Source organism: Oryzias melastigma, linkage group LG15 (genome assembly GCF_002922805.2).
Source record: "Oryzias melastigma strain HK-1 linkage group LG15, ASM292280v2, whole genome shotgun sequence".
Lineage (NCBI taxonomy): Eukaryota > Metazoa > Chordata > Actinopteri > Beloniformes > Adrianichthyidae > Oryzias > Oryzias melastigma.
In genome coordinates, this window is record NC_050526.1 from 30881394 (window position 1) to 30892500 (window position 11107).

An 11107-nucleotide genomic window follows, 5' to 3' on the forward strand; every position below is an offset into this window, starting at 1 on the left:
TCCAGCAGCTTGGTGATAGCTTCAAGAGTTGAGCTAGCCTCTTCTTTTTTGGTCGTCTTAGCTTGTTTGGGGGTCATATTGCAAGAAAATTCCTCGCACGGTTGAAGAGCAAAAGTTGTTATTTGGGGACTGGTCGTGTAGAACGCAGTAGAAGTGATGAAAGTGAAAAATAAAGACAGAACACAACCGGAGTTTGTGCTCCTACTCCATTGTCCCACAACCGGAAGTCCGGATCCTCTGTTTTTAAACATTCTTTAATTCTACCGTCTGGTCCGGAGACGTTAGCATGCAGTAAACTGACGTTTGTTACCTTTGTTTTATGGTTGCAGGTTTAGAGGATGTAGAGATCCGAATGGATCTGCAGGAGTTCATGTTTCTGCTTAAAAGTCTTAAATGTTCTCCGTGTAAACATTTTATTTAAACACAGAAATGCCAAAAGAAACATTTCCTGTAGGACTCACATCAACCCACAGACAGCCTCCGTGTGCCACACAAACAGGTACTGGCACTCATCCGTCTCCAGCATGAACTCCGGGATGCCCACCCCCGCAGACGGGCTGCACTGGAACATGATGGTGGACGACACGTTCTTGGACTTGACGCGTCCACATGAAGAATTGGAGGGAATGATGACGTCCAGGTTTCCGCCTGGAACCAAAATGGAGTATAAGTGTGCTGCTAACGCTAGCATGGGGCTGATGCTAAAATGCAGCTCACACTAGAATGTAATCCACATGAACACAGCTGCATGCTAACAGCATGCGGCTAACACTACTGTTTTATTACTGCTAAAATTAGCATGTGGCTAATATGAGAACAGCTGCGTGTTAGCAGCATGTAGCAAAGACCAGCATGTGGCTAAGATGAACACAGCTGTGTGCAAACAGCATGGGGCTGACACTAGCCTTTAATCAACATGATTACAGCGGTATGCTAACATTAGCATGTGGTTTACACTAGCATGTGGCTGACATTAGCATGTGGCTGACATGAAGACACCTGCATGCTAACAACGAGCGTGTTTGAGATGACCGAGACGGACCCGGCACTGCGGAGATCTCCTGCAGCGCGGTGCATGCTGGTTAGCTTCTGTCACCGACGTCAAATGTGCGCCGTCACGAAGTATCAAAAAGGGCGGGTTCAAGGTGCCTTCCTAACCCAGCGCAGCCAGAAAATAAGTACTGCGCTGGCTGCAAGCCGCCTTGAGGACTACAAAACAATGCATTGTGGGAAACTGTGTCTTGAAAGTTCTTATAGTTCCATGTGAAATATCTGGCGCTAAATGTAGGGGAAATCTGTGTATTTTTTACTCTTTCTGGAAGGTAGTGAATCCTTGATGAAAAAATAAACAAGATTTAAAATAATCTGTTGCTATGTGTGTTACTGTTGTCTTTAAAATTAACTTTCATTTCTATCTTATTTATTTATTTGGGACAGGGCATATTAAAATTCAACCGAATGCTAAGGACAACCTCCAACTCCTTGTTCTCGTACAGTCTCGTCATTCGCCTTTATCTCCGGCGAGGGGCTGGGTCATCTCAAACACACCTGTTAGCGTGTGGCTAGCACTAGCATATGGAAGACAATAGCATGTAGCTTTAATAAACAGAGTTCCCATTGTTATAATGCAGTTTTACCTTTTGTGATCTCCCGGTTTGTAGATTTTTTGAGATACATTTTGTATTTTTTTCTATTTGTTTTAAACAGTACACTGTATTCTGCATCCTGATTGGCTGTTGAGCTTGTCAATCAGTCTCCTTCCTGCTGGGTCTCAATGCGGTCGGTTTACCAGATTTCCATAAACTTTTGATTGTGATCAGATCTTTGTCTTCCTTCTATAAACCAAACATGATACGCAGAACACAATGCACATCATGTGCTCACCTTTGATGTAGTACTTGGCTTCGGTGGAGTTTCCGATCCTGCGCCTGTATTTGGCGTTCATCTTGACCTGGCAGATGTTGGCGCCCTCACAGCTGATCAGGGAGGAGTTGGTGATCCCCGACAGCTGAATGTGGTAGATGTAACGGTCTCCGTTGGGACGGATGTCGCCCGATGCCTGATGGTAGCTGAAGGCAGAAAGAGTGAGTGCAGACAGCACAGTGGGTGGGGGAGGGGCACAGGTGAGACTGTACCTGAAGTAGACGGCCCCCAGGCTCAGACTGGCACCTGTGTCAGGAACCCGGATGGTCCCGTTGACCATCTTCACCTCCTGCTGCTTCACGGCGCACGCCGAGCGAGTTTTCCAGTGGAACACAAACTGACAGGACGCCATGTCCACCCTGCAGCAGCACGCGCACAAACACACGCCGGACGTTTTCAGAAAACAGGAAATGAAAGGAAAAGATTTTCAGAAGCTCTTCCTGAAGGTTGCAGGTGAAACATGTCTGCATAAACCATCAGAGGAGAAGCTCTGATACCTAATCAGGGAGGGCTGTTCAACCATGGAGCCACAGCTGAGCTGGATCAGCGCCGAGGCCTTCACCTGGTTCCCGCAGACCTCGTCTCCTTCCGTGTACTGGATGGAAATCTGTCCCTCTGCAGGAGAAGACAGTTGAAGGAGCAGACGCAGAGGAACCAGTTCGACCTTTCCTCCTCTAGCGCTCACCATCGTATCTCATCTTCTGAGTGTAGACTCGGCCCAGGGTCTGGGTCAGGCCGCCTGCAGAGTGCCGGCACACGCTGGCGTCCTCCGGACAGCCCATCACGCCGCCGTGGATCCCCTGACACAGGTTGATGAAGTACCTGAAGCCAGAGAACAATCAGAGGAGGTCACATCTGAGATGCTGATCCAGACACTGCCTCAAGGTTTCCTCCATGACTGTGCTGGAATATAATCCCTCTGATAATCTGACATGAAAACAGAGACGCGGCCGGACTTACGAATGCCTTTGGTATTTGAACTTCCACGGCTCGGTGAGCGAGGACAGGCTCCGGAGGTCGAACGTCTGGTGCTTGATGACTAGCTTGCACTCCATCTTCATGGGGGGGCAGACGGCGCTGGTGGCCCAATGGAAATCCGAGGAGCAGCCTACCGTCTCTGCCACCAGTTTGGGGGAGCCGCGGCCCGCCGACCGGTCACAACTGAAGAGTATGGAGGACTCCCGCTTAGCAGTGACTGAAGCAGAGAAACGTGAGGAATGAAGACCTGCAGCACCACCTCTAAACGCCTTTAGCAGGACGTCAAACGGTAGGACCAATGTTTCCTGATGCATCCATTTCCTGATTCCTTTAGACCAACGGCAGGAGGTGTAGAAAAGGTCTGTAGACAATGTGAAGGTCTGCAGAGTCTGCAAGAGGTCTACAGATAGTCTGCAAGAGGTCTACAGAATGTCTGCAAGAGGTCTACAGAATGTCTGCAAGAGGTCCACAGATAGTCTGCAAGAGGTCTACAGATAGTCTGCAAGAGGTCTACAGAATGTCTGCAAGAGGTCCACAGATAGTCTGCAAGAGGTCTACAGAATGTCTGCAAGAGGTCTATAGACCTCCTGCAGCAGTCTGGAGGTCTGAAGGAGGTTTGTCCAGAACTGTTCCACAAAGCCTCACCTTCACCGCAGAAGCCCCACTTCTGGTCCCGGTCGTAGTCAGGGGTGGTAGCGCACCACTTCCTGCCGTCCGTCCTGCCGTTGGTGGTACAGTCCAGATAGGACTCCTTCAAGAAGATGAAGGGGAAGGAGCAGGCTTTACCCTCAGGCGTCACTGTGAAAACATTTTCAGATCAGCTGAATAAAAGCAGTCTTCACAATGCTTAGCTGCACTGGATCTTTGAGGGTGGCAGAGTCCATCTCTCAGTCTAGCTTCAGGTGAGGCGTACCTGGTGGGCACTGATCTCCGCCGCCGTACTTCATCAGCAGGCCCTGCTCCTCGTGTTTGTAGTCCATGCTCATGGCTTTTCTGATCCCAAACGAAGAGGCCGATCTGTTGGACCCGGAGCCGGACACCAGACACACTGCGCTTTGTTTGCACGCCGGTTCTGTCACGCCGCCGCAAACGTGGAGGTGATACGTTCCCGAGTCCGCCTTCACCTGAGAGCAGAAACAGAACTGTCAGAGGACAGACCTGCAGCTGCAGGTGTCTGCCGTCCCTGCCGCTCACCTGGACGTCTTCAGAGAGGCTCCGCAGGTCAAAGGTGAACTGGAGCTGCGAGTCGGTCAGCTGACAGCCGCTGCTGTTGGTGGAGTCTGGGCAGACTAACGGGGTTTCCCACTCAAACAGGAACACGCAGCCCTGCTGCCGCAGCATCTGCGGAGAACCCTGAACGCAGAAGAACCGCTAAGAAGGTGAAACTGAAGAATCAAGGTTACCTCAGTCAGTGCTGACGGACCAGGTCCATGCCCCTCTTGCAGCTGAATACGATGGTGGAGGAGTAGTTCTGATCATCTGTGCATGGCGTGGAGCTGTTGTAGGTGATTGACACCTCAGACGTGTCCGTGTTGATCTCCAGGCCTTTCGTGGCTCGGCCGATGTCCTGTCAGAGAACCAGAGCGAGGAGAGGAGACGTCTGCATTTGGTTTTCTGACCATCCGCTGGTTAAAAGAAGCTTCAAAGGTTCTCTGAGTTTCTAACCACTGGGGGGCCATCGTCAGGGTCCATGCAGACGGCGGCTCCAGGAGGACACGCCACTCCAGGGATCGTGTTGAGCGGCTGACAGAGGTTGATGAAGAAGTCTGGAGGTTTGCCACTTTGACCCACAGTTTGATCTGGAGGACATACAGAAGCTGTGAGGCAGACTCCCCCTGGGGGAGGGGTCACTGTTCCTGTGTGAGGTTCAGACCTTCTGCCCTGTAGAACCCGGTGACGTGGATCAGAGGAGTCAAGTCTATCAGGGAGGAGCCGCTCTGGACCGAACACGTGACCTGCAGAAACGAGGTTTGCCTTCACAGAATGGAATAACTTTGGTTTGTTCTGCAGCAAACCCCGCCCCCTTCAGCATCCAATGAGCAAACCCCGCCCCTTCAGCTTCCACTGAGCAAACCCTGCCCCCTCAGCTTCCTATAAGTAACCCCCCAGCCTCCTACGAGCAGCTTGTGACGTGACTATGTACTCACCGGCTTTTCACACACCAGGTGTGTGTAGAAGGAGAAGAAGTGAGTGCAGGTGTGAGGGTCGGAGCTGATCAGGACCGGTTCTGGGGGAGCTGTGCTCATCTGGGCCGGTCTGTTTTCAAAACAATAATCAAGCGGATCACAATGACATCACAGCACCTGCACCCGATGGTTCCAGCTGCCTACGCTGCAGCAAGTGTTTAAGCCCCGCCCTCTGATCCCTCTCACCTGCAGATGAAGTGGACGATGCTTTTGTGTCTGAGGTCCGGGTTTGCGGCGCACGGACTCCCCCCCTCGTACGTCAGCTCCACCTCACCGTCGCGGAACGACAGCGTCTGGCTCATCTGACCGCCGCTCACCGCCGCGCTGACGTCAGAGAAACACACCGCTGGAAGCAGACGGAGATCTGATCACCGGCAGAAACATAAGCATCATCTGGTTCTCTCTGCTATGCCACGGTTCTGGTCCCATTTGCTCTTTTTCGAACAATAAAATGTTTCAGTTCATAAAAACTTTTGGAAACGGATGAAATCCAGAAAGGTTCTTAGAGAATCTCAGCAGGCTGCAGAACTCCAGTTCTCTTTTTTCATCCTTTTCCCTCCAGGTCAACAATATTTTACTGGAAACAGAATTTATCCTTCGATTTTCATTTTAAATCTACATTACAGGTCAAAGGTTAATACCCCAGTTGGTCCACTTCTTGGTGTTCTAATCAGCTGTTAAACGACCAGACGTTTAAATAAAGTTAGAACAGAAAAACTGAGAAGGCTTTAGCTTCCTGCAGAGGTCCAGACCTTCTCTGTCTGCACAGACCAGTGTGGTTCCGGAACCAGCTCAACCAGGAGCTTCGGTCCACAGAAAACAAGAAAACCTGAAGGAGACCTAACATGACTCTGAAGACTGGATCAGCTGATCTAGTCCTGTTCAGACCTCTGAGGATTTTTGGTTCCTGGTCAGACCAGATCTCTGAGGTTCAAAGTAAAGAAGCAGGTTTTCACTCAAATGATTCACAGCAGAGTCATTCAGTAATTCTGTTTCCAGGAAGCGTTTTCCTGCTCCTGATGTTTCTTCACTGGAGCCCCATCAGGTTAGAGATTGACCCGGCAGCTGAGGAGAACACCATATGTTCCATAACTTCATGTAAACGCTGACGCACGCCGCCGTCAGCCTTCACCTGTCTGGTCAATGATCTCAGGTGTGCTGGGTTTCCTCTGAGCGATGACGCTCTACAGAAACCTACACGCTAACCTGCCAGCATCTGAGGACCCTGTGACCGACACGAACCAGCTGACCGGGGGGGCGTACCGGTTCCAGAGGCACACGCGCTGCTGTCCACTCCACCACAGATGTTGATGTGGATGACCCTCTGCTGCTGCTGGGGGTCGAACACGGTGTAGCCGCCCTCCTTCCTCAGAGAGCTCAGGTCGAACAGGTGACCTGTGGGGGGGCAGAGGGGGTTCAGATCTGAACTATGCAGGAACACATGAGTGAATGGGGGGGGGCACCTGTGGTGGGGTTGGCGACTCTGCAGCCGACGTGCATGCTGGAGTTCAGAGGACAGGCGGCGGCCGTCAGCCACAGGAAGGTAAAGACGCAGTCCTCGATCTCCGAGATCAGCATGGGCCGGGAGTCCTGCAGAGACACATCGTCTTACCGGGGGGGGGTCAGCTCTGCATGAGCACCGCCCACTGGGATCAGAGCGGGGCAGTCCGTCCTCAAAGATCAGACCTGATCCGCTCGGATCGGAGCAGATCAGGTCTGAGCGGATCAGGTCTGTGACCTGAAGTCCCTCACCACTCGGTCTTTGTCACACTTGAAGCGGATGATGCTGGTTCTGTTGCGTCTTCTGTCCGGGCAGAGCCGCCCGCCGGTGTACTGCAGCTTCAGAACGTTCCCGTCCGGTTCCAGACCGGACTCCACCTGACCCAGGCTCAGGTAGCCGTCCCCGTTCCTCATGCAGGACGCAGCGCCAGACGGACAGCTCCACGGGCCTGCATGAGTAGACGAACACGAGTCAGGTTTGTCTGCCGGTCAGAAACGTGCATTGCAGGTTCCACACTGACCTCCCGGCGGCACTAGAGACCTGCAGACGTTCAGGAAGAACCGCCTCTGCGTGTCCTGGGTGGGAAGCTCCGCCTCCCAGTTCCCAGAGGTCAGCGCCAGAGGTGAGAGGTCATAAGAGCGGCCCTGACCGTCACTGAGGAGGAGAGGGAGGAGGAGCTTTGACCCTTACATCCCATAATGCACCTGGTTCTGTCTCAGCTGGAAAAGGCGCTTTTTCCAAAAACCCGAGCAGAAAATCCTTCACTACTAAAGCGGCATGTTTCTGTCTTTAAGGAAGTCCAGGATCATCTCAGATCAACTCAGTGACCACCCACCCACAGAGAAGAAGGTTTAGCAGCTTTAACACCCCCCCATCTTAAACTGGGGGGGTCACCCATGATGAAAGGACTCAGCTGACCTCTGACCCCAGAGCAGACACACACAGCAGAACTCTTACTTGTAGGAGCAGCTGACGGTCTTGAACGGGACGCAGGCCAGCGCGGTGGGCCAGCTGAACAGGTAGGTGCAGTCCGGGGTCTCCTTGATGAACTCCGGCGCTCCCTGAGCAGAGACAGGAAGGAGGTCAGAGCAGGAGGAGGAGCATGAGAGGTCGGTGGGCTCAGACTCACAGGCCCTGCGTCGGGGTGGCAGGAGAAGGAGATGAGGGTGGACCTCTGGTAGACCCGGTGACAGGTCTCCCCGCTGGTGTAGTTAAGGAGGATCTGGTCCCCCACGAACACCAGGTTCTGGTTGGACATTCCTGCATGGATGGAGTTGTGACTGTACAGGAGATTGCTCACGGCTAAACCCGACGTCTTTGACGATTTGTACCTGCGATCTTCTGGCTGCTTCCGGTCACCTGGCAGGAAGACACGGACTCGGCGCCCGACTCTCTGTGGGTGCAGACGCCCTTCTGCAGCGGCCCGCACACCGACAGGTGGTAGACGTACTTCTCGTTGCTGACGGTGAAGTCTCTGTTCTTCAGGGAACTCAGGTCGAACTGAAAACCGCTCCTGGGGTCCTGGACCCGACAGTTCTCGCCTGCAAGACATGATTCAGGGCAAATGTTACCAGATGACTCTACATTTCAGTCCATGCCATAATCACGTTTACCTCTGGACCTCCTGATGGGGCAGGCCTCAGACGTCCTCCACATGAAGACGTATTCACATCCGCCCTGACGGTCAAACATGGGGACGCCCTGCAGACAACAGAGACGGAGAAGGCCCGGTTTTTAAACGGAACCTGCAGCTGAAGACGGTCCAGAATGCCTAGAACCAGAACCTGAACAGAAACTCTCCTAAAACTAGAATCACAGAAACTGTTTTCAGAAAACTAAAAGCAAAAAACAGCAGAAGTTCAGGATCCACACAGAACCGTTTCTGGTTAAAATAAGAGACGGATCAGGATCTGGTTTTGGATCGGGATTGGGATCTGTATCAGGATCTCAATAGGGATCTGGTATTGATCTAGACCAGAAACTGAATCCTGGTCTGGATTGTAATCTGGATCAGTGTCTAGATCAGAACCTGGATCAGTGTCTTCTAGATCAAGATGTGGATCCAGATCCTGTGAATTATCCAGTGAATGTTTAACTGTATTTAGTGACATGTTTGGACTTTATTTATATTGAAGTGATTTCTAATCATCTTCAAATAAAACAGATTTCACAGTCAGATGTTTGATGTAATTTTGTGGTTTATTTTTTCTAAAGTATTATCTGTATAAAACAGGAGAACTGTTTTGTTTTATAGAAAGAGTATAAGTAGTAGTAAAAAGATAAAAGTTTAGTGTAATCTTAATCAACAAAAGTTTCAGTAACTGTCCAAAAACACATTGATGATGTCAGAAGCATCTTTGGCTCTGAACTCACTAAGACTCAGCTTCAGCCTCAGCTTCAGCTTCAGCTTCAACCTCAGCTTCAGCTTCAATCTCAGCTTCAGCTTCAACCTCAGCTTCAGCTTCAACCTCAGCTTCAGCTTCAGCCTCAGCTTCAGCTTCAACCTCAGCTTCAACCTCAGCTTCAGCTTCAGCCTCAGCTTCAGCTTCAACCTCAGCTTCAGCTTCAGCCTCAGCTTCAGCTTCAACCTCAGCTTCAACCTCAGCTTCAGCTTCAACCTCAGCTTCAGCTTCAACCTCAGCTTCAGCTTCAGCTTCAGCCTCAGCTTCAGCCTCAGCTTCAGCTTCAACCTCAGCTTCAGCTTCAGCCTCAGCTTCAACCTCAGCTTCAGCTTCAGCTTCAGCCTCAGCTTCAGCCTCAGCTTCAGCCTCAGCTTCAGCTTCAACCTCAGCTTCAGTTTCAGCCTCAGCCTCAGCTTCAGCCTCAGCTTCAGCTTCAACCTCAGCTTCAGCTTCAACCTCAGCTTCAGTTTCAGCCTCAGCCTCAGCTTCAGCTTCAGCCACAGCAGCTCTAAAAGACCTTCAGACTCCACAAACTCACCACACTGTCGTCACACTGGAAGATGATGCGCGTGGAGTAGCGGGACGCTGCGCCGCACTGATCTCCGTTCTGGTACACGATGCTGATGGAGCCGTCCTCCGCCACCTGCGGCATCGACTGCACATATCCCAGGTTGACCTTCTTCCCGCCGACCAGACCGCAGGCGCCCAGGGGACCGACTGCAGAGAGAAACGCTGCTTCAACTTCCAGCGGAAAAAAAGAAGGATTCTGAAACAGTCACAGAGAACGTTTAAACTGGTTTTCTAACTAAATCTGAATTAAATGAATCTGGTTCATGTGGATTCACACGTCCTCAGAGAACTTTATCTCACTGATAAATATGAAAGTTTTGATGGAACAGAACAGGAAACTTCTACAATACATACATGGATCTTCACGACCCGAAACATTCCTCTGTTTTACATTGCTTTCATTGTTATGACCTTCAGTACCAGAACCTGATCGGACCCATCAGTTAGAACCTCCAGACGTTCTGTGGTCTGGTTCTGCTCCAGGTCGGATCTGAGGTCCGATCGGGTTTTCCTCTCCTCACCTGGACAGTCTGTCCCAGGGGGGAGGGGCCTGCAGACGTTGATGTAAAAGCGGCGCCCCGCCCCCGTGTCGATGGGGATCCACGGGCTGTCGTCCTCGTTCCGGATCAGCCGGCTCAGGTCGTACTCGTTCCCGAGAGCATCTGCAAGACAAACGTGACATGAGCTGGTGGGCGCCGTGACCCCGTGACCCCTGACCCTACGAGCTCAGACCTGAGATGCTGCAGTCCACGGGGGCCGGCGTGCAGGCCAGCGCGGTGTAGAAGTTGAAGACGGCGTCGTGGGTGGTGCGGTTGCCCACCGTACTCATCTCCTCCCGCAGCACCTGGAACGCCTTCGGGTCGCCGGGGTGGGAGTTTGGGTCGCACACGAAGTTCACGGTGAAGGTATCCCGCGTAGCTGTGGGGGAGGGGTCAGAATGAGGCGTCCGTCTTGGTCGGGGCGGCGCCTCCTGCTCTCACACTCGGTACCTGAACTCTCCAGCAGCGGCCCGCGGTACGTCAGCTTCAGTCTGCCGTCGGTGGAATACTGCAGGGTCTTGGTGACCCCCACCGGACTGACGGGCTTCCCGTGTTCCAGCTCGCAGCCCGCCATGCCCTCCCCGCATCCTGGAGCGTCTGCGCAGATGTTGAGCTGCGAGACACAAAGGATCCTGAAGTTTTCCTAGAACCAGCGTCCTCGGATCGGAACGGCGGGAGAAGCTCACCAGGAAGTCTTTGCCATTGGCGCTGGTGTTGTAGCCGGTCCTGGAGGCCAGGAGCTGCAGGTTGTACTCATAACCAGTGTTTGGGTCGACCACGGAGCAGGTCTGCAAACACATAGACATCAGTGACTCCGCCCCCTCCGCAGGACCGCGGTGCAGCAGGTCTCACCTGGTTTCTGTCCTCGCTTGTCCGGATGGCGCAGGCCGCTCGCGTCTCCCATATGAAGGTGGTGGTGCAGTTCTGGTTGGACTCGAATCGAGGCGGCATGGACTGTTTGGAGCAGAGCAGAGACACGCCCACGTCAGTCACAGAGCGGTGCAGAGA

The 11107-nt window shown here is 52.4% G+C and overlaps 1 protein-coding gene across 1 annotated transcript in view; it reads right to left on the bottom strand.

The window, feature by feature from the left end:
- Positions 1-396: 396 nt before the first annotated feature.
- Positions 397-11107, bottom strand: part of igf2r (insulin-like growth factor 2 receptor) — a gene marked incomplete in the record, with an annotated part of 25577 nt that continues 14866 nt past the window's right edge. Inside the window, 28 exon segments of the mRNA XM_024264054.2 lie at positions 397-648; positions 1885-2069; positions 2136-2282; positions 2421-2538; positions 2609-2745; positions 2884-3118; positions 3547-3699; positions 3815-4025; positions 4096-4254; positions 4325-4468; positions 4567-4700; positions 4775-4856; positions 5049-5157; positions 5274-5433; positions 6351-6482; positions 6551-6677; positions 6840-7036; positions 7109-7242; positions 7546-7649; positions 7718-7848; positions 7920-8129; positions 8202-8289; positions 9529-9707; positions 10082-10222; positions 10293-10478; positions 10550-10712; positions 10786-10887; positions 10952-11053. Coding sequence (XP_024119822.2) covers positions 458-648; positions 1885-2069; positions 2136-2282; positions 2421-2538; positions 2609-2745; positions 2884-3118; positions 3547-3699; positions 3815-4025; positions 4096-4254; positions 4325-4468; positions 4567-4700; positions 4775-4856; positions 5049-5157; positions 5274-5433; positions 6351-6482; positions 6551-6677; positions 6840-7036; positions 7109-7242; positions 7546-7649; positions 7718-7848; positions 7920-8129; positions 8202-8289; positions 9529-9707; positions 10082-10222; positions 10293-10478; positions 10550-10712; positions 10786-10887; positions 10952-11053 — 4161 coding nt within the window.